Genomic DNA, 24,465 nt, shown 5'->3' with positions numbered 1-24,465 from the left:
GCTCCGAACAATTGACAAAATAACACCAACATGTTCCTATTTCCATGTTGTGATTTGTATAGTCACAGCGTGTACAAATAACAAGGTCACATGAGACACAGCCGTCTTCTAACAGTATACATACTGGGAACTATATTCTCAGAAGGCCAAGCACTGCTACTCTCTCCTCCTCACCACGGCGCTTCTCAGGTGCTGCAAGCATATCACTCCGCCCAAGTAGCAGAAGTAGCAGTGCTTCGCCTTCTGAGAATATAGTCCCCAGTATGTATACGGTTAGGAGATGGAGGTGTCTCATGTGACCTTGTTATTTGTACACACTGTGACTATACAAATCACAACATGTAAATAGGAACATGTTAGCGTTATTTTGTCACTCATTGGGAGCAGTAGGCTAGTTGGAGCCAGTTACCTCCAGGATCTGTGCTAAGCTAGGCTAGCGGTGGGGCCGTCGGACAGAGTTACGACACGCACGGAGATGAGAAGGGTATGTATGGACTTATCTAACTCTGGGGGATACGGTGAATAAGACAAAGTCCCAAAAAGTCGGCGTGTTCCTTTAAGAAAGATTTTTGTCAGCTTTTGAGAGGCGGCGAGCTGAGCTGCCCGCTCCTCATTTGCATAAAGTAGCCTGGATTGAACTTTATGCCAATGAGGAGCAGGCGACTCAACGATCCCGCTTTTCCAAAGTCCCTGCAACGCCACCAGAATGCATTGCACGGCTGCTCCCATAGAAATGAATGGGAAGAGTGGAAATGACGCTGACAATGGACAGTGGCACTATCACACTCCGCCTCCTGCTTCTCTTGTGGCACTAATCACCCCTCATACTGGTCTTTCCGGTTGGGGGTTAATCCCACCTCCCCCTCCTGCTCGCGCCACAGAAACAAATGTTTTATTCTCTCGTCTAGCCTGAACATTCAGTTTAAAAAAAAAAAACGACAGCGTTTCTCTGATGCAGGGCCGGTTCTAGCAACAGAACAGACGCACGTGTGATCCGCTGTTATAAAAGATGGGATGACAGGAAGAGAAGAGAAGCAGAAGACCATTGGATGAAATACAAAGGTAACCAGACTTGCTTTGTTTGCTTTAAAGAAGAAAGCCTCGGCTGTGACCAGCCTGGCTTCTGTAGAGACACTGAGGGGAACTGATGCAATCGATGTTTCACTCATTTTCTCTGGAAGAGGAAAGGATGGAGACAAATAAAAGCCGACGTGCTCATCATCATCATCGTCACGGCTGCGCGAAGGCGAACGGGAGGCGATATGTTGGAGCGTTGTAGTGCAGGATGCCTTCAGGACGCCGGGGATGATGGAAGTGAAATGAGACTGCTCTGCTTGTCGTGTAGCGTTTGAACAAGCTCGATGAGACGCCGGCCAGCCGCCGCAGTGACCGTCGGAACGCTTTTAATATTTGACCTGCCCGGTTCCTGCTGAATTACGTAATTTAATTACAAAGTAAATGAAACTGTAATCTTGTAGGCTAGTTACTGGGGGGGATAGGCCTATTTAATGAAATTACAGTTACGTATGATAATGTTCCTGATTACATTGGGGGGTTACATCTGAATAGTTTCTGTACAAAGCTAGGCTATATGTTGAATAATATTCATGTTGTTGCCGTGCATGTTTTCCATGCCCACGTTGTCTTCTTTTGCCCTTTCCAGCCACAGCCGTTCAGTAAAGTTTGATTCCGTTCTGATGCCTTTTCTCTTTGGATTCGCAGCGCCGCCCGCCAGACAGTTCATTTCCCTCTCAAGCTGTCATTTCAAATTTTAGAAAAGCAATCGAAAAGCTATGAAATGCGATACGTTACATTACTTCGATAATATATAATAAGATAGCTACACTGCTATTCGGTTTTTAAATAGGGTAGCCTATATCACGTTCCCAGAGGAGCCTTCCCAGCGCTGATTGACTGCGTGTCTGCCCTCAGCACCGCGGACAGCGACCATGACTCGGCTCCGCAGGAAAGCTCTCGTGGCGCTGTTCCTCTTCACGCTGTTTATTTTCGGGGCCATGATGGGGCTCAGGACGCTCAAGCCCAGCGACGGCTTCTCGGACCTAGCCCCCGGCATAGGCATAGACTTCCCCGGGGAGAAGCCGGACCGGAGGCGGCTGGATGGGAGAGACGTGGCGCAGGTGTCGCCGGGCCAGTTCCACACGGGCAGCAGCAGCAGCAGCATCAGTGACACTAAAGTGGTGTTCACCAGATCGGATCGTGAATACAGCATATTCTACGATGTTCACATCTTCTACTACCTGTGGTACGGCTCTCCCAGCATGGACAACAAGTACATCCACTGGGATCATGTGCTCGTGCCACACTGGGACCCCAAGATCGCAGCCAGTCATGCCCAGGGAAGGCACACACCTCCGGAGGATATCGCCTCGAGTTTCTACCCGGAGCTGGGAGCCTACAGCTCCAGGGACCCGGCGGTGATGGAGGCACATATGGCCCAGATAGAGGCGGCTGCAGCAGGTAACTCTTGCACTCGCACTGCACTCTTACACTGCATGCATACTTCGATGTCCATCTTGCGGCGGTTGACTATTGTTGTTTATCAAATCTGATGTTTTATCCTAAAGTAAACTAGCCGACAATATGACAACCTACAAGTCCAGTTGAAATGATTAGACCATTAAACACACAACTGGTTGGATCCTTTACACTTTCTACAATGGGAGAATTCTATTTTACTATATTATAACTACTCCTCCCGGGTCAAAATTTATACACTTTTTTGACGATTTTTTTCCACGTTTTTGTCCTTTTTTTTAACGCTTTTTCCCCCACTAATACCAACTTGTTCACACGAGTTTTACACTTATTCTTGGAATTCATGGTCAATAAACCTCATTTATATGAAATGATATATATTTGTTTTGATTGAAAAAGTTGATAAAAAGCTGAAATTATGATTTATTTTGACTAGTTAAGATCAGAGGATGTTGAATACGTCACGGACTGGTTTAGCCTATGTGAAAGTTTAGTCAGGATACTGTTTCTATAAAATCCTATAAAACTGAATAAAAGACCGAAAATTCAATGAAAGTATAGTCATTCATTTTACTTGTAGATAGCGTTGAATGAAACCATCCATCTTATTTTGGCGCAATTTGGTTGATGCAAACCCAAATTTCTGATATGGAAACTTTAATAAGGGGTCAAATTTGACCCGAGGAGAACATGAGGGTGAATACTTGAAGTACATTTTCCTGATGATACTTTTACTTAAGTAACATTTTCAATGCAGGACTTTGACAGTGTGGTATCGGTACGTTTACTTAAGTAAAGGATCTGAATACTTCTTCCACCGCTGGTAAAGGCAAATAACAGAACAGCTAGAACAGTCTGGTGAGTTCAGAAAATGACACTTTACTGCAATGCAGAATTTAAAACCAGGAAAAGACAACACTTATGTCATATTACCATATCCAAAATCTAAGATGCAATCTAGTCTCTTAAGGTATATGGATGTCGATAAGATATTGATATCTTGCTCAGCCTACCTGAGGGCTGACTGTACTCAGAGCAGACTTCCTCCCCATGCTGTGGTGTTGTAGGGGTGCTGGTGTTGTCCTGGTACCCCCCCGGGGTGGCAGACGACCACGGCGAGCCCACCGAGGACCTGGTTCCTGTCGTCATGGACGCCGCCCACAGGCACAGCATCAAGGTAACTGGTGAGACAACCGGTATGTTTTTACCTTTTAGATTCTGATTCACTGAATGAATGATTGCCAGGGATGGTTCGATGTTAGCCTATATCCACGAGTTCCACTTCTGGGATTGTTTCGGTGCTGTTGAAAATTCCGCCCGATGTCCGTCCCCTTCCTCTTCCTTTGTGTTGGCGTTCTAACCTCCGGTGGATTTGTGAGGACTATGGTTAACTGCTCCTCAGATCTCTGCAGGGTAAATCCAGACAGCTAGCTAGACTATCTGTCCAATCAGAGTTTTCTGTTGCACGACTAAAACTACTTTTGAACGTACACATGTTCCACCAAAACAAGTTCCTTCCCGAAGCTATTTTTCAGAGGCACCGTGGCTCCGTCTGGCGCTTAGCCCCGCCCAAGACAATTGTGATTGGTTTAAATAAATGCCGATAAACCAGAGCCCGTTTTTCTCCCATCCCGGAATGCTGTGTGGACTAGCCAGAGCCTCCTCATAGTTCCTTCAAAAGTCAGCACAGTTAAGACATTTGGTCAACAATGTACATTTGAGTATTATTATTACATTCACCAAAGTTGAACTTGCAGTAAAAGATTTTTGCACAGATAAAATGTTGCTTTTAAATCAGGGTTCGAAATGAGGGGGGTCTGGGGGGGTCCCGGACCCCCCCCCCCATAAGTCATTAGGGACCCCCTATAAGAATTTATTTTTAGATTTTGGGGGGTCCCCGACAAATATTTTTAACATTAAAAATGATTGTGAAAATTATAGGTCTTTAGTGACGTTTTATATTTATAACAATAATTTATTTATTTCCTAGCGCGATTGGGCAGCAATCAGGGCAGCTAATAGCATCACAGATTGTTGTTGTGGTCCTCCGGCGCATACAGTACAGTCTATGGCGCAGACACGTATGTTTATTGTTGAACGCGGCAAAAACGAAGCCTCACAAAGACTGAAATCCCTAATGAAAATCCTGTAAGTGCTTCGATTATGTTTATATCTCCATAATAATTGCTTATTATAGTAAAATATTTGGAGTTGGTGTTCCTATATCAAAAGTTGCATTAACTAACTTAGATACCCAGTGTAACGTAATGATTAGAAGAGTGCGTTTGTCAACGTTTCTTGCTAGCTGTATGTGTATGAAGCATAGGTATGAAGCCAAATAATCTGCCAGCTAACAGCAGACATATAGCAGTTATCCACTTTGTCATGTCAGGGATTTATATAAGGTGCTGTAACTTTGTTGCTCCAGAATTAGAGGGTTACCTGTTAGATTATAGCCAATCCACTTCTCCAGACACCACTACAATACTGGGACTAGCCCAAACCATGAAAAACATCCCAAGACCATTATCCCACCTTCAAAATATGTTAATATAATTTTGCCTGCAGTATATAGAGTAGCAAGGTAGTCTTCAGTATTTTTTATAATTACATTTTAGGGGACCCCCCAAGAGTCCTAAGTCCTTTCGAACCATGTTTTAAATGCTTGTGTGACGGGTCCTTCAAATATAGAGTTAACAATGAACACAATCTAAAAAAAATTATCTTAACAATGTGTGTTAAAACGGTATAAAATAGTTGGTTTCTGACAGTTTCTGTCAGTGGTGCCGGCAGGATTCTATTTCATAGTACGCACAAATACCGCCCGCCTGCTGAAGCGGTTTACTGCGGCAGAAATCAGCTGTTCTTATAATATTTAATGTGTATGAGAATGTGCTCCTAGCGTACTTTTATCACATTATAATGACCAGATCATGAAAATATTTGACTGAAGTGTTTTGTAAGAGAGAGAGAGAGAGAGAGAGAGAGAGAGACATAGAGAGAGAGAGAGAGACAGAGAGACAGAGACAGAGAGAGAGAGAGAGAGACAGAGAGACAGAGACAGAGAGAGAGAGAGAGGTGTGGATGCACTCAGAGCAGACAGATGTCAGCTAGCCTGTACAGAGATATGAATAACATGATTTCTCTGTGTGCCATGTAAACATCATATCCCGAATATGATCAAAAACGGGATAAGCTTCATAACCTCAATATCCATGTCCATGTCCATGTTAACACACATGATTCACACACAATGCTAGCTCCATCCGTGGGTTTAGTGATACTCGGCGTCCATAGCAACCAGTTTGTCTACGGATCGAGTCATAAAAATGAACATTCTGATTAATAGTGGATGGGTTGTTGGTGAAATAAGGTATAATTAATGAGAAAATGATTACTGTGAACAGAGCAGAGAGCAGAACAGAGCTGCTGTCGGCTGCTGCTCCTGTGCACATTTACACATTATTATCTTTAGATGAGTTGCATGTCTCACAGAATTTCTTTTTATTGATTAATGTGTACAGGATTACGGCTGCCGGCGCCACTGAACTGAACGGACCATTACCTTGACTAAAATGACACATTTCTCTGGGTTTGAACATTGTTGGAAACATTTGCGATAATGTAAGTGCACAACTCAACAAAAATATATAACATGGGTCTATTAGTTTTTTTGTACACATTTTAGCGCGGACAATTTACATATTTTACCTTTAAAACTGCATTTTTTTTTTCACTTGAGAAAAAGTGTTTCATGCCCTTTATTCAAAACGTCTTGCAGCTGCATTGCATTGTGGTCCACTGAGGCTCCCAAGTGGCATCTTCAATGTTGATGCCCTGACATTTACAGTGATATGGAGATGCTTTTAGACGTCTTTCTATCTAAGCCAAAAGCAGTTTTTTAAAGTCCCAGTGTGTAATGTGTTTAGTTCTTCATTCTCAAAATCTGTGTTGCCCGTTCACCAACTTGTCCTTTTTCATGAATATATGAATATATATATATATATATATATATATATATATATATATATATATATATATATATATATATATATATATATATTTACCTCCACCATCTATTCCAAGTATTCCTTTTGGCTTGACATTTGCATGCTCATGAACTGGGGTAGACGCTCCATATTCATGCTCCATCTTGAAATATGTTAGCCGGTAAGGGACATACAGGACATACTGCTCCTCCTTTCACGTTTTCGCTGTCACATGATAAACTCACAGGTGCTGCTAATGCTGCTAACGGGTATCGTAGCTTCCCGGCACGTTTGAAGAAGGAAACATGGAGGACCACACGTATTTGAAATCAAAAAAATATTCTTCTTCTTCGCCCAGAAAAAGAAAAAGGAGATTGAAAAGAGCAAGAGACCGGCTTTTTGAAGCGTGAAGGCTACCGTAGCTGTACTACGTACTTTGACCTGCGTGGTGCGAGAGAGTTGATTGCGATATGTGAACTCAACGCTAGATGGGAGAAATTCCCACACATTGGACCTTTAAAAAGTGCTTTAGGGGTAGATATGTCTTCTTCAGTGCTCCGCTCCATCTAACACAGTCAGATGTACTTTAGCATTGGGCGGGTTGGTGGGGGGGGGGGGATCAGTGAGCATACAGCCATAAGATGCTGAAGGTGCTTGGCACAGCAGTGGCAAAACAAGCTGAGCACAGACTGTAGATTCAGCATTAAGAGGACAGAAGAGCTGTCCCTCAGTTCCATGCTCCTTATATGGAAGTCTTAGAGTCTCTCTGTGTGTCTCAGTCACACTTACACAACACTGTGTCTCTCCCAGCTGACCTGAGGGCTAAAGCTCCAATGTTTCAGATTACTGACAAAATACAGGCTGAAGTCTGTGTTTGTGAGCAGTCGTGTGTGTGTGTGTGGCACAATAAACACATCGCGAGAGACACTTTTGCGTTAGTTGAAAGAAAAATATCAGTAAAAAACTGCACTTCAAATGTAAAAAGATTTAACTGTCATTCTTTTTTTTGTGGTGCCTTTTATATTCAATTCAATGTTCAGTCTGTTCAGTAAAAGAATGTTGGAAAGGATTTCTTTTCATTTGTTTTAAATTCAACAAGAAATGTGTTGTATTTTAGCAGAATACTGAAAGCAGCAGAAATGCAGAAGTGAGTACACTTTAATATCTGGTGTTTTTATCGCAAGTAATATCTTTATCACGATATCCAACAAGGTTATGGCATATGTTCCTCATATAGTACAGATCTAATCCGAAGCAGACCGCTGGTGTCACAGATATCGGTTGAGAGCAACACATATGACAGACAGGAGGACCCAGGCTGATCTAAAAATCCCCTGCAGCGCTCCATCCTCACTAATGAACCATAGATTGACCTTGTTCAGCCAGGGAAAGGATGACATCAGGATGCTAGCAGCAAACCAGAAGAGAGGGATGAAAACTGTCCCAGAGCAGAAAAGAAGCAGTATGTTTTAAACCAGGGGTCTTCTACGTTTTTTTAACTGAGAGTGAGACAGATCAGGGACCCCCTACTACATATATTGTATAAAATGAAGTTGCATATTAAACTGGGCCTACAATAACATGTAGGGTGGCCTAAAGCCTTTATACATACCTTTTTTAAATAAAATGCTAAGCTATTAAAATAGCCAGTTTTAATGTTAAACATACATGTGGCACAGTGAATCCTTAGGATTAACGTATCTGTGGATGGCTACCTTATCGTGACTATACCTTACCTACAGGCCAGTAAGCAGTGGGGATTTATATTTGCTAATAATATGTTGGATTCATGCAGACTGATCTCATAAAGTGGCGTATGTATGTAATGCCAATTTGTATGCCGCTTTGGCGTGTTATCAAGACGCATAATCGCTTTTTAGCGTGTTAATCAACCGCCATTGACCTACATTACACGTGAATTTTCGCCATAGTGAGTAGTATGAAAGGATGTAAGTCGGGTAAAACACAGGACTTTCACCCAGGAGAGCCGGGATCGTGTCCTGCGTGTGGCATTTTTTAACCGTTTTTGTTTTTAAGCCTTCCCCAATGTTTCTTTCCTAAACCCAACCGTTTATTGTTTTCCTAAGCGTGTGACGTTGGTCACATCGTGTTTTTGTCGGGGTTTTTTGTGTTACCAAAGCCTTTCCCAATGTTCTTTTCCTAAACCCAACCTTTTTTTTTATCTTTTTTGTTCTCATGATAGTATGGCACGTTCTCGCACTGTACGTTTACATCCGCTGTGTACAGCGTAGACATACACGTGGAGAGCTCAAAATGCGTACAGATAACACGCCAGTTGGCTTTAGGAAAGTGGCGTGTATGTTTACGATAAGGCAACAATTATTTGGTGTCCCCCCTGCATTGACTCTGAGGACCCCCTAAGGGTCAAGGACCTCCTGTTGAAGATCCCTGTTATAATGACAAAAGCTCTCTCTATAATAAGGAAACTTTCTTGTTAATGATGAAAGTATTGCAGGGATTTGGATATTTTAATGAACTGATCGAGCCTTTCTTCCTCTTACAGTCAACACACAGTGACATGTGATCTTGCTAAGGAATGTGTGCGATTCTTTTTACCGTCAAGTCTTGAATAAAAGCATTAAAGCTGCACCAATCAATATTTTCATATGAGCAGTGGGTCAAATGATTGTGCACTGTGAAAGGTGTTGTTTGTAGAATAATTGCCCAACTCTGCAGTTCCCCTCAGCTCTGTGGAGCGTTTTAGTGTCCAAAGGCACTTTAACCCTCAGGGTCAAATTTGACCTTTTTCAAAAAGTTTCTATTTCAGAAATTTGGATTTTTTTTCAACCAAATTGTCCCAAAAAAAAATTACGTGGATGGTTCCATACAACTCAAGTAAAATAAATGATCAGTTCACTACTTTGGGTGTGTTATTCAATTTCATAGCATTTGGAGAGAAAAAAATTATCGTAAAGAACGTTGAAAAAAGTGTCAAAAATGTTGGAAAAAGCTTCAAAAAAGTGTGATGAAAAATAACAAAAACGTCACCAAAAAAAAGTGCAGTCGACAAACACATCGGAATAAGTGACAAAAAAACTTGAGAAAAAGTAACAAAAACGTAGAGAAAAAAAAGTGACAAAATGTTGAAAAAAAATGTTTTAATTTAAAATTTTGACCCGTAAAAAGTTGCATGGTTGACGGGAAGACAACACAAGGGTTAAGTGTGGCTAGCTCCGTGGCTAGCTCCGTGGCTAACCTCCTTCACTTTAACCAGCAGCTAGCAAACAAGGCACAGGAACTTGGCTCGGCTTTTAAAGGAGTCGTTGCATTTATTCACAGACAGATAAACTGTATCCAGACAGCACTGCTACGTTCACAGCTATAACCTTCCTGCTAACTATATACTCAGGGTGCAGTTTTCCGGGGATGCTTGGGATTTCCCCCTTTCTGGTCTACATATCCCTGCCTCTGCTGAATTATTTGTATCCCTGGTGGGGATCGATGCTACTTCACCAATAGACCATATATTATGTTTAGAAGTATTTTAAACTAAGTAAAGTGCTGTAACATGAACACAGTGCCATGGAAAGATAAAATCTGAGCAGGTAGTTGCTGGTTGTATTTAGCCGCTACAGAGTCTCGCATTGCCAGACCTTCCTCCACAACGCTGCAAAGGAAGGTTCTGGCTAGTCCACACAGCATTCTAGCATGGGAGAAAAAATGTGCTCTGGTTTATTGGCATTTCTTTAAGCCAATCACAGTCCTCTTGGGTGGCAATATTGATGCCTCTGCAAAATAGTCTCATGAAGGAACTTGTTTTGGTGGAACATATGTACGTTCAAAAGTAGTTTTAAGCGTGCAACAGAAAACTCCAATTGGACAGATAGTCTAGCTAGCTGTCTGGATTTACCCTGCAGAGATCTGAGGAGCAGTTAACCATAGTCCTCACAAATCCACCGGAGGTTAGAACGCAAACATAAAGAAAGCCCAAGGCAACGAATATCTGGCCTAAATGATTAAAATCCAACGGAATTTTCGTCAGCAACGGAGCAATCCCGGAAGTGGAACGTCGACCAACCAGAGCTCCGGGACGCCGGCTACCACCGTCAATAGGTGACTGTGAGCCGGCTACAGGCACCGCCAGATGACGGTCCTTTCAGGTGCCGTGGTAGTTCAATTCAATTCAATTGTATTTATAGTATCAAATCATAACATCAGTTACTTTACAGATAGAGTAGGTCTAGACCACACTCTATAATTTACTAAGACCCAACAATTCCAGTAACTCCCCCAAGAGCAAGGCGAGGAAAAACTTCCTTTTAGGCAGAGACCTCGGCTAGACCCAGGCTCTTAGTGGGCGGGCGTCTGCCGCTGCCGGTTGAGAAACAGAGACAGACATACAGATATAGAGAAATATGATTCAAAATAATTATAGCAATTATAGCATCAACAGTGGTAAATACTTAGCATTGATGCTATCTTATGGAAATGTATGTATTCTGGATCTACTCATCCTCTGTTGTATGGAAATAGAAATGTAATATTTATAACTAATTTTGTACGGAAGAATTATAGTTGCTATTGCCTATTATGGTTGTTATGGTTGATAAAGAGCATTTAAAGGCCCACCTGATGAAGCACAGAGTGACACTGATGGAGCAACATGTGAAAGGCGTAGCTCGCTCCTCTTTGTTTTTGATGTATTCTGTTAATAAAACTGTGTCAGTCCTAGCATCCTGGTTTGCGCTGATACTTTGATTTTTTTTCTGTTTACCCTGCACCTGCTGGCACCCAGCAGAGATGCACCGCTGTGCACGGGGTGTCTTCAGTTTTTTTTTGTTAAACATGGATGAGTTACTTGCACACATATGCAGATTATTTCAGGTTATTCTGGGTACACTCTGCCATTCGCAGACCCCAAGAAGCCAAGTTGCCTTGCACAGACTTGTTTCTTTCTTTCATAAGATATTTTGCATCTGCACTTTTGAATTTATCATCTCAGTTTGCATAAGTAGCTGATAAAATGTATAATACGCCAACATGATGATATAACAGCGTTCCAGGTTGGGGTTTGCCATCTGAAGAAGCCAAACGTCTTCAGGTGGCCTGTCAGTTGCGGCGGCGTCCATACACCTGAGGCAGAGAATGTAAATATGAGAGTTTTAGTTTATTTAGTTAGTTAGTTAGTTATTTGCACAAACATATGACGTACTGTAGTGCAGCTATTAGTAATAATCAGTGGTGGAAGAATTATTCCTTTACTTAAGTAAAAGTACTTAATTCAGGAAATTCTAGTATAACCACACCGTAAACACAGTATTGGACGATAATTTCCCCAAAAAAAGAGTGTGTTGGCATCATGGGGGGGATCTGAGCAAACAGAGCCATTTATTTATTCAGCCCAAAGAGGAACAGATTGAGCAGCTGCGACTTACCTCGCTGGCCTTTCATGATTTACCAACCAGTTGAGCCCAGGCACCAAACACCGCAGTGTTACCATGGAAACTGTTTAGGAAGACCTTGCAGCCTCTTTTGAAAGATGGAGTGGGCGTCGGGGCGTTCAGTGTTTGTGGCTCGACAGCTCTGTCAATGCTTTACTGTTTGCCGCGGAGCTGCAGTAGACCTTTTTTTTCCTCCCTTCTTTGTGACTGAAGCTAACAGGCGTACCAGAGCTGTTCCTGCATGACAGAGGGCATCAATCACTCAACTCTCAAAAAAACACAACACCGCCTTCTCTGTCCAACTCATGCCTCCAGTTTTAGTGATTCTTCTTTATTTAGTGCTTATCAAAAAAATCTCTGCTGCATATGAACTAAAATTCCTTCTGGATCACATACATCTAAAAAACAGAGTACTCTTTGGAATTTGAATTATTTCTGTAGTTTGAAAGGGCTTCTGAAGCCCTATTTACATGTGTTAGTGATGGCTAGAATAGGACTGTATTTAAACTTCACAGTATTCTGGTTCCCAACTTTATCCCAGGTGTGTCTTTTAAAACACGGACGGAGACAACTTCTCTCTTTTGATGCTTTAAAGGTCCCATGGCATGCTGCTTTTTGGATGCTTTTATATAGGCCTCAGTGGTCCCCTAATACTGTATCTGAAGTCTCTTTTATATAGACCTTAGTGGTCCCCTAATACTGCATCTGAAGTCTCTTTTATATAGACCTTAGTGGTCCCCTAATACTGTATCTGAAGTCTCTTTTATATAGACCTTAGTGGTCCCCTAATACTGCATCTGAAGTCTCTTTTATATAGGCCTTAGTGGTCCCCTAATACTGTATCTGAAGTCTCTTTTATATAGACCTTAGTGGTCCCCTAATACTGTATCTGAAGTCTCTTTTATATAGACCTTAGTGGTCCCCTAATACTGTATCTGAAGTCTCTTTTATATAGGCCTTAGTGGTCCCCTAATACTGTATCTGAAGTCTCTTTTATATAGACCTTAGTGGTCCCCTAATACTGTATCTTAAGTCTCTTTTATATAGACCTTAGTGGTCCCCTAATACTGTATCTGAAGTCTCTTTTATATAGACCTTAGTGGTCCCCTAATACTGTATCTGAAGTCTCTTTTATATAGACCTTAGTGGTCCCCTAATACTGTATCTGAAGTCTCTTTTATATAGACCTTAGTGGTCCCCTAATACTGTATCTGAAGTCTCTTTTATATAGACCTTAGGTGGTCCCCTAATACTGTATCTGAAGTCTCTTTTATATAGACCTTAGTGATCCCCTAATACTGTATCTGAAGTCTCTTTTATATAGACCTTAGTGATCCCCTAATACTGTATCTGAAGTCTCTTTTATATAGACCTTAGTGGTCCCCTAATACTGTATCTGAAGTCTCTTTTATATAGACCTTAGTGGTCTCCTAATACTGTATCTGAAGTCTCTTTTATATAGGCCTTAGTGGTCCCCTAATACTGTATCTGAAGTCTCTTTTATATAGACCTTAGTGGTCTCCTAATACTGTATCTGAAGTCTCTTTTATATAGACCTTAGTGGTCCCCTAATACTGTATCTGAAGTCTCTTTTATATAGACCTTAGTGGTCCCCTAATACTGTATCTGAAGTCTCTTTTATATAGGCCTTAGTGGTCCCCTAATACTGTATCTGAAGTCTCTTTTATATAGACCTTAGTGGTCCCCTAATACTGTATCTGAAGTCTCTTTTATATAGGCCTTAGTGGTCCCCTAATACTGTATCTGAAGTCTCTTTCCTGAAATTCAGCCTTGGTGCAGAATTACAGCCACTAGAGCCAGTCCCACAATAAGCTTTCCTTAGGATGTGCCATTTCTGTGTCTGTAGCTACTGAGGAGGAGAGAGGGGGGGGGGGCAAGGTAGAGGGTGGGGGTGGGGGTACAACGCCCACGGCAGTCGCTATGACGACCAGCCACGCTGAGGCGGTACTAAAATCTGCAATGGAAAGCGGACGCACAGTGCGTCGAGTTGAGTTGAGGCGAGTAGAGTCGAGGCGAGTCAAGCAGGTACCACGTAATAGAAAAACGCCATAAGCAACAGAACAAACATGGGCGTGGGTAGCTTTGTATATGTGTGTGTGTGTGTGTGTGTGTGTGTGTGTGTGTGTGTGTGTGTGTGTGTGTGTGTGTGTGTGTGTGTGTGTGTGTTAGGGGTGGTACGGTTCATGAAAAACATCCGAACGTACGGTTCGCTTGTCTCGGTTCGGAACGTGTGTGCGTAGCGCGGTTCGTCAATACACTTCTAATGTGCACAAACCACTTCCTGCCGTTGTGCCCTCTTTCAACACCTGTGTTAAAACACTTACCGGAAATGACGAGCAGGATGAACGTGACAAACGCAACACATGGCAGATGATTGGACGAACACGTCACGTGGGGCTGGCTGCTCTCGAATTTCAAAACAGACTTTAATGGCGTCTCGTTGTGAATACGATCTCATATTGTACTAAAATAGTTCACCGAAACGTGTTTCTGAAAACATTTTAAGCGAGAAATAGGCCATGCAGCTGCTGAATCTGTCTTCATTTCAGATCGACAAAGGTCAGTTTAAAAGATTTTCATCAGATTTTGAGAGGCGGCGAGCCGACCGCTCTCAACGGTGGTGTGTGGAGTGCTGCAGGTCACGTCACCTGTATTTTTGTAAGAGCTACACTGAAGTTGTTAGTTTGATAAATGCAAGTTATTTCAATCGATATTCTGTAATATTTCAATCTTCATGTGCTAAAAAGGGCACATATGTTCCTGTAAGTGGCGATACACACATTTTTTTGCCAAATAAATGAAAAGCATGTTGAAATCATCAACGTCTTCCCTCTTGCTGTATCAAAATCTCAGCTAGCTTTCCTCAGAGATGGTCCCAATATGGGCTTAAAGTCAAATTCTGTTTGTGCTTGATTACAAGATAGAACTATGTTTTAATACTGTATCCTACATTGTGGATATTTAAGCTATATATCATATGCCGAAGTATATTTCTGGAGTGTTAAAGATTAAAAGAAAAAATAACAAGAACTGTACAGAACCGAAAGCCATGACCCTAAAACCGTGATACGAACCGAACTGTGGGTTTTGTGAACCGTACCACCCCTAGTGTGTGTGTGTGTGTGTGTGTGTGTGTGGTTCTGCAAAGAAATAAATAACATTGTAAAAGCCATCATACATGATAGACGACCTTTTGTACAACGCAGGACTAGTATTACCTGGGGACCTCTAGTAATTTGTAATAATTGCGGAGGTCGTCTGTGATTTTAGGCTATATCCTTGACGTTCTACTTCCAGGATTGCTCTGTTGCAGACAGAATTTGTTTTGGTGGAACATGTGTGCGTTCAAAAGTAGTTTTAGTCGTGCGACAGAAAACTCAGATAGGACAGATAGTCTAGCTAGCTGTCTAGATTTACCCTGCAGAGATCTGAGGAGCAGTTAACCATAGTCCTCACAAATCCACCGGAGGTTAGAACGCCAACACAAAGGAAGAGGAAGGACATCCGGCCGAAAGGACATGCATCCGGCGGAATTTCCTGCGGCACCAAAACAATCCCTCTCCTCCTCCCCTCTCTCAGCTCCACTTTTTTTTTAAAGAAATCATCAGCATCCTGCGGGCTAAACTTAGCTCCTGCTATTCTGTCTCCTATCGTTATACTCGAGGAAAGGGACACTGTTTGCTTTCCATTTTTTTCTCTTTCATGACTGATGGCCCTTGGACCAAGATGCCTCTCCAATGGGAGATTATTTTTATACCAGTCAAGCTGCATCATGCAAAGGAAAAGGCACAAAGGAAATAAGAGCTGCACTGAACTGCTATAAAGATATTTAAACATGGGCACCCGGATAGCTAACATTTGAAAAACCTGTATGAACTGAACACCAAAGAACAATTATTATATATATATATATTATGTTATATATATATTAACTATGTGAATTATTAACAATATATCTAAGTAAAATAAATAAATAGCCAAACCTATAACACTTCTGTTTTCTTTGTAACAAAATACTGTTGAAAAACAAACCGAACTAAACTCCATTGTGGAGATGATTCGAGCATGTTTGAATGTCACATTTCATTTTAATATGAGTGTCCCTGTACTGGAAGACGCACAGCAGTTGCAGCTGCAGCCACAGGATGTCAGGTCAGATCAGTTGATACAAGTGAGTACCGCCAAATCATTATTGATTTGATTCAAAAGGTGCATAGTATAACTTCATTATATGAGTTAGCAGCTGCAGGAACTACATTAACATACATTAATATTAGTTGAACAGAGACAACTAAATGATGTGCAGAATAGTGCAGCATTTGTTAACACAAACATGCTGAATCCACACAGTAAACCAACTCAGTCTCAGTCTAGCTCACGGTCACATCGAGTTGTGAAATGACTTGTTCTGGACGCATGAGGCCCTTTGCAATCAGCTTGGCACTTTGCACAGTAAGTTATCTCTAACCAAGCTAACTAACGTTAGCTAAGAGCTAGCTAGAGTGTTTCTCAGTTAGCACAGCTGACAGCTGACTAAAAAAAGAAGCTCAAAGCCAGGTTAACTGTCAGCTTTCTGGTGTAATTTCCTCACTGTATCGTGAGCTCACAGTAAGCTTACCCCGCTTTGGGTTTAGCCAGAGACAACTTGCTCTGCACGGCATTGCTAAAAAAAAAGATATGAAAACATTGTTTTTCAATTTATTATTAATATTTATTTCTATTAACCAAAGAACTGGAGCTTCTTGGAACTAGTGTTTGTGGGGGGGGGGGGAAGAGACGGTGCCCATGGCATTCATCTTAAGAAAGAATGTTAAATGCCTTCAATACATCTGGCTAAAGAATATTGAAGTTGGTTTTAGTCTGGTTCTATTGTGAATGGGCCAATTCAATTGTGAATGTTTTTTTTTAAATCTTAAAACGAGTGCCTTGGGTTTTGCTTGATTCCTATTGGATAACAAGAGACAAAATTAGAACTTGTAAAATGTTTTTTTCTTTTCTGAACTTTTTAAATATTTCATTACACCAAAAATAATATGTACATATACCTACATACATATTATGTATACATAAATAAAACACAACAAAAATATGTCAACCACCTTTCAGTTTCTAAAAAAAATTTAAAATAAAATACATAAATCAACACCAAAATACAAACAATCCGAATAACATGAACTTTAATGGTTGGCTCCATACCTATGCATCCCAAGGTTTTAGAATCAGTCTCTCCAATACAATTTTCCTTACAACATTGTCTTTATCTTTAATTTTCTCTTGAAGATAATAAGCATCTATCAATTCTTTTGGATGTGTTATTTCACTGTCATCAAGCACTTGCAGCAATGTGTTGTGATAGATTTAAAGTCTTTTGTGAACTGCTCAGCAGTGTTGTCAGTGTATGCTGTCATGCTGACATCCGATCTCAGGCATGGAACAAAGCCTTAGTCCTTCAATAATACTCTAAAGAAGCAACGGTTCCACAGATAGATAAATAAATAATAAAAGAAGTCAAATGACTCAGTCCTGCAGTCTTCACACACCACTGAGCAGCAGGAAACATATGGTTCACAAAAGCACATAAGGGTGTGTTTTCTTTTTACTGCAGGTACACACACACACACACACACACACACACTTCTTTGTAGGTTTCTTGGCAACACTTATCAGCACAAAAGAAAAGGAAAGCATCAGCACACTGCTATCTCTCTTGTCCCCAATTCTTCATTTATTCCACACGGACATACATGTCTGACAGCATTTCAACCTTTCATGACCATTTGTAGTCTAAGAGCTGTCAATCATGTCTTCTTCAGCACCGTTTGTTCTCCAAATGCTGTCAATCACACCCATGTAGAAACAAAGAAGAATCAGGAACCAGACAGCAATGTGTTCTTTTACTTCTTTATCTCGTTACGTTGTTGTGCTCAAACAGAAAAATAAACTCTTATCATCAGACAGGGGCAGTTTGCCAATTTACCCAACCATCCACTTCCCATGTCCCCAAGCTATCGCTTGTAAAGTCATCAGGCAGAACCGACAGCTATGTAATATTAAAAATTTAAAAAAAATTAAAAAAAAGAGTCCCCAGCTCTCAAAAGTTTTTAGCCTTTTAAAAGAGAATTTTAGTTTCTCAAGTTTGGTGCAATGCACGTCCCCTGCAGTCTACTATGGCTCGGAGGGGAGATGTGTTTCCATTTGAGGAGAAAAAGGCATCTGGCTAACAGTGTAGTGAAGGCAATAACGCTGTGTATGGCTACAGGAAAGTTGTCCTCCATCGGGATTCCAAATATAGCTGTGAGCAATGACAAGCAACGGTCACTAACCAAACTACCTGGACGCTGCATTCACAATTCAGGCTGTTCATCTGGAACATGGTCTAAATTAGAGGCACTTTAAAAAAAAGTGCAGAGAAAACTTTTTATGGCACTCCCGTCCAGCGCTCATGTCTTTGCACCACAGGGAGTTTTTTTTTTAAACCTTTATGTATTCAGGGGAGGTTCACTGAGAGGTACACCCTGATCACATTCACACAGTTGCACACATTCACACCTGGAAGCTGCCCAGCACAACCACAGTCTGATCTGCTGGCCACTGAGCTCCTGGAGCGGTTGGGGTTTATCCTGTTGGTCTGGGGATTGAACTGACGACCTCCCGGTCACAAGCTCTCTTCTCTAACCTCCAGGCCACCACTGCCCCCTGTGTTGAGGTGCATTCTGGGCGTATTGCTATCTTAAGGCAGCGGGAAGTGATCACACTATTGACCAACAAAAACCTGGTCTAAAGTCAATAACGCAGCATTACATTGTTATTTTAACAGAGCATTAGTAAAATACTCCTAGGCTCTGCACAGCGCGTGCACACTATGCTTCTTACACACATGGATACGCAGCAGCACACAAACATGCAAAAGATTAAAAATAAAAATATTACAATGTGAAATTGATATGATCACTTCACGCATGAGCACATCAGTTTCTTCTCCTGAACATCTCTCCTTCCTGCTCAGAAAATCCTCCATCATAACAGCAATGCTCCAAGGTCCAAACGCGCCTGGCTTTTAAAGGGAATGGGAGATGATCTCTGATTGGTAGATTGCATGTTACGCCCAAAACACACCTCTGATTAACGAAGACACTAAGTACAACCCTATGTGCCCGGCGCATGGATCCTTTATTCCGCCGTTAAACTAGCAAAAGTGGATTCGTACACGCCCTGAACGCACCTGCGCCAGGTGCTTCGCGCCGTGCGCTCAGATCGTTAAAATAGGGCCCTTAGTTTCCATTAAGACTTGTCTTGATGGGGGACGTGTCCTTTTCCTGGCTTACTTTCAGAGGCATTTTCTTTGCCTCTGGTTTCACCCGAGCCCCATTTGTGACTTTTGTACCCTTAACGATTAGGACACACGCTGTAGCGTTCACTATGCTAACCTCGGGGGGGAAAGTCTTTGGACAGCAAACGGTAATAAACAAGGTGATTATATACAAGGTGTTGGATAAAATAAATTCACAAAACTAGAAGAAAAATAAGAAACTGTAGAAAGGCTATGGCTATATATTACCATGTGAATTATTATGGTATGGAAGTATGGGTTTCTTTGAACCAAAATGCCCAACAATAACATGGATGTACGTTGTATGGAACTCACACAATATTCTCTGCAGGTAAAACGAATGATTACTTTCATTGAATATTGGGTGTTTTATACAATGTGACAGCATTTGAATAATTTTTTTTTTTTTTTCAAAACAATCTCATGACTAAACTTAAATGTTGATTCACTCAACATCCTCTGATCTTAACCATTAGTCAAAATAATTCATAATTTCTGCTTTTTTAACTAAAACAATAGGTATGATGTAATTTAAATTAGGTTTATTGATCATGAATAAAAAAAAAAAACAGTGTTGAAAAAAGCGACATTTTTAATTTTGACCGAAAAGGACAAGTTTGTTGTCGATGGCAAGACAACACAAGGGTTAAGCTTGGAGATTCAGGCCTCAGGTCTGCAGACATCTTTTAGATATACATCAGTTATGGCTGAAGGCCAATTTATGCTTCTGCGTTTAATCTACGCCGTGGCTACCTATGTAGGTACAGCACATGGAGATATGAACCTACGCCATAGCCTGACGTGCACCTCTCGAAAAATCTAACTACACGTCGCTCGGCCGTGGCTTGGTAGCGTTGCATTTTTTTCCTCCAGCTGACACTAGACTTGTTTGGATTGGTCGTTAGAAACACGCAACCACTGTTTTACAAGCACCTCCAGAGTAGGCACAAAATGACACTTCAATCAACGCTGTGATTCACAGGCAGCGCGGCCAAATAATTAGCGAGTTCAGACTAATTCAATGTCGCGTTTGTACTGGCTGTCTATCAAAAAATAATACACTGGAATAATGAACAACTGAGTGCTCAGTTTAAAATCACTGCATAACCCCTTATTTGTTTCAGGTTGTGGTGTTTTTCTGATCTTTTGATTAACATGGGTGTTCAAATATATGTTTTTGCACAGGTGGCCTTTCATATACAGCCATACAAAGGACGGACGGACCAGAGCATGCATGACAACATCAAATACATTATTGACAAGTAAGTTGTTTTCTCTGTGTTTCCACTTTCCTCTGTGACAGATGTGTATTCCTTTCACTGCCCAGAGACTGGAGCTCTGCTTTTCATATCTGACATTAGAAGTCTAGCGATGTGGTGAAACATGGAAGCCTGAGAAGGGAAGATGAGGAACAGGTTGTTAAATATACTGTAGATGTCTCCCGTGTGATCCTGTTAATGGATCAGAAGGTAGCTTTTGCTTTGACTTGGACCAGTCTGAATGTGTGTCAAAGGGAACCTGACTCTTTGTCTGTCTAATACCATTTGATGGCATTCAGCTAATTTCCATAACTCAAGCAAGGTGTAATATATGTTATAGCTTTAAGAGAGAGACATGGGCTGTGAGGCTAATGAGATCTAATACGATAATCAGTAGTAGTCTGATAAAAGAAAGAAGCCCATGATCTCCCACTGTGACTAGGAACAAGAATAAAGACATGCCATACAAGACTGGATTCATATCAAAGCCCAGCCTAGAGATTTATGGACTTTATATTGCTGCCAACGTTTTCAGAAACCCACTGTGCTGACCATCTGCATAAAATGAACAGCCTGGTCTCACAGAATACCGTGAAATGATCACGAACTGTTAACACCGCATTACGTGGTGGTGGCACGGAATGTGTGAAAATTCCGTGGTGCCACCACGGAAAACAATGGCAATGTAAAGTCAATGAGAAGATGACGTAGCATTAGGAGCGACTACGATAGAGAGTAGTATGAAAGACCGAAAATCTGCGTAGGTAGGTTGGTTGGGGTGGTGGATGGGTCAAACAACACAGGACTTTCACCCAGGAGACCGGGGATGGTGTCACACCTGTCACATTTCCTAAACCCAACTGTCCCGTTCTTCTTTTTCTAAACCCAACCGTCCCGTTGTTGTCCCGCGTGTCATGGAAACGTAAGCCCACCCACGACCTGTTCCTTAACTTAAAGTGATGGTTCGGAGTAATTTCCTCGAGCCAAACAACCCCCCAGAAGCATTTTTCACCTGGGTCGAACATTGGAAGAGTTAGCGTTATCAGCTGAATAGCTTAGCGCAGGGGCTAATGGATCCAGGTTTGTATCTCGTAAATGACCCCACTAATAATGCCCGAAATGATACCAAACTTCTACACTAGTACAAATAGGTTATGTACTCATAAAACGATGGATTGGAAAGTTTGTAAGTACACCAGAAGTTTATGTAAATAACACTTGCCTGTTGGCTTCTGCTCTCTGCTGCTGCTGCTACCGGGCAGTAAGAGTGCTTAGGGACGTCTACAAATTACAACACCAAAACAACAAAAATATTTATTAATTTAATGATTAAATAAGGTAAGGTCTCCAAACTTACCTCAAGTATAACTTGTCTCCTGCTAGTTATACTACAGCACTTACTTAAAAAAAAAAAAAGTTAAATTAATAAATATTTTTGTTGTATCTCTTTTCGGTGTTGTAATTTGTAGACATCCCTAAGCGCTCTTACTGCCTGGTAGCAACAGCAGCAGCAGCAACAGCAGAGAGCAGTGTGTTATTTACATAAACTTCTGGTGTACTTACAAACTTTCCAAACCATCGTTTTATGAGTATATGTACCTACCTATTTGTGCTAGTGTAGAAGTTTGGTATCATTTCAGGCATTATTAGTGGGGTCAATACGAAACCTGATCCATTAGACCCCGGGGGCGCTAAGCTATTCAGCTGATAACGCTACTCTACGCTAACTCTCCCAATGTTCGACCCAGGTGAAAAAAGCTTCTGGGGGGGTGTTTGGCTCGAGGTCATGGTGCAAAGGACCCTAGGGTGAATTACTCCGAACCATCACTTTAAGGGGCCATGTTCATTTCATGAAATTCTTCCGTGGGCCCATCAAATTTTTTGCAATTCCATGAAACAGACACAGATTTTGAGTTAAGGCGCACAGACCAAATTTGAAGTCGATCAGATGAAATCTCTAGGAGGAGTTCGTTAAAGTACGACATGGAAATGGCCAAAATCACACTAATTTCAAACTTTCAATTAACCCTTGTGTGGTCCTTCGGGTCCCAGTGACCCGAAGGACAACACAAGGATGATGTACTTCCGTTTACTTTGTTGAGAATTGCTCTCTAAACCCTGTTTCTTGTAAAGTAAGTAAGTAAAGTGTATTTCTAGAACACATTTAAACAGTTTAAGCTGACCAAAATGGTGTACAAACAAGAACTAAGGTGCTGTATTAACCCTTGTTTAGAGAGCAATTCTCAACAAAGTAAACGGAAGTACATTATCCTTGTGTTGTCCTTCGGGTCACTGGGACCCGAAGGACAACACAAGGGTTAAAAATGGCGGACTTCCTGTTGGGTTTAGGGTATGGCTCCAATGACGTTTTTGTATGTCTTATACATATGTGTACCAAGTTTCGTGAGTCTATGTTAAATGTACTGCAGGGGCTCAATTTCTTTAATTTTGTAGGGGGTGCTAGCGAGCTATTTTTGTGCGCTTATTCCCGAAACCCTTAAAATACGTACATTTTCACCAGAATTGATGCAACGGCCAATTTTGGTGAGTTTTTGAGTATGTTAAGCCCCTCAAAAAGGCGATTCATTTGCAGGACGAAGGAATAATAAGGCCTTCAGTTTCAATAGGGCCTTTGCTGCTGTCGGCTCTCGGGCCCTAATGAAAAGGCAAATGTTCATGTTTCCTGACTACTAAGTTACTTGCAGTTCCCTCCCCTAATAGCGTTAAAGCCTGTTTGTGTAGGATTTGGACATTCCTAACTTTCTGACATTGGTGACTCCTATGGTAAAAAACTAAAAAGACCTCGTAGCCGCACACAACAAAGCAAAGCAAGCCACTGATTATCCTGGTCACCAATCCATGCCTATTGTAACAGCTTGAAATTCTCCCTCTCTTGTTTTTCTTAGGTATGGAAAGCATGGCGCCTTCTACAGATTCCGATCCAGCACAGGGCGAGTCCTGCCTCTGTTTTATGTCTATGACTCCTACCTGACACCACCAGAGTCCTGGGCGGAGCTTCTGAAGACTAAAGGCTCCCACAGCATCAGAGGCACGCCTTACGATGGCGTTTTTGTCGCCCTCATTGTGGAAGAGCGCAACAAACATGACATCCTAGCTAGCGGCTTTGATGGCATATACACCTACTTTGCCTCCAACGGCTTCTCCTTTGGCTCATCCCACCAGAACTGGAAAGCCATCAAGGCCTTCTGCGATGCAAACAATCTGCTATTTATTCCCAGTGTTGGTCCAGGGTACGTGGACACAGCTGTCCGGCCATGGAACAACCATAACACGAGGAACCGGGTGAACGGACGTTACTACGACACATCCTTGCAGGCAGCGTTGTCCGTCAGACCAGAAATCGTCACCATTACTTCCTTTAATCAGTGGCACGAAGGCACGCAGATAGAGAAGGCTGTACCCAAGAAAACAGTGGCCCGTTTGTACCTTGACTACCAACCCAACCAACCAGACCACTATTTAAAACTTACGCGCCAGTGGGCCGAGAACTTCAACAAGGAGAAGGACAAATGGCTGATGTGAACATGGCTTTGTTTCCCTGGTAGATGCCCTGAGCATGCCCAGAAATGACATTAAGTCAGATCCCCTATGCCCCTTTATGTTCCACAACCTACCAGCTTTTCCCCAACTCTCAGCACTTCCGATGATATTTTCTCTAAATGTTCACTCTACCCTTACAGCTTTTAATCACTTGCATTTTTTTTGTACAGGTTAATAATAATAATGTCTAATACTAATACTAATATGTTGAAGCTACAATGTCACAATGATGGACAGATCATCATCGTAACCCGATTACAACTCTGTTTATTATCCGTTTGCGGAATCAAGAAATTGCGTCTATGTACAGTAACTCTGCTCTGTAGGGTCTTTTTTCTTATTTTCATAAGATGAAAGAGTGTTTTTTCCTGTAATTCTTTAAAGACGAATTAAAATGTGTGTCTGTT

At 41.7% G+C, this 24,465-nt stretch overlaps 1 protein-coding gene across 1 annotated transcript; it reads left to right on the top strand.

Moving 5' to 3' along the window:
* Positions 1-868: 868 nt before the first annotated feature.
* maneal (mannosidase endo-alpha like) lies at positions 869-24,465 on the top strand. Its single transcript, XM_039820806.1, has 4 exons — positions 869-2,478; positions 3,564-3,673; positions 20,424-20,500; positions 23,404-24,465. The coding sequence occupies exons 1-4, from the start codon at positions 1,950-1,952 to the stop codon at positions 24,038-24,040; spliced, it is 1,353 nt and encodes a 450-aa protein (XP_039676740.1). The 5' UTR covers positions 869-1,949; the 3' UTR covers positions 24,041-24,465.

Source organism: Perca fluviatilis, chromosome 13, assembly GCF_010015445.1.
Source record: "Perca fluviatilis chromosome 13, GENO_Pfluv_1.0, whole genome shotgun sequence".
Lineage (NCBI taxonomy): Eukaryota > Metazoa > Chordata > Actinopteri > Perciformes > Percidae > Perca > Perca fluviatilis.
The sequence above is the reverse complement of the archived record's forward strand: the minus strand, read 5'-3'. Positions and strand labels throughout refer to the sequence as shown.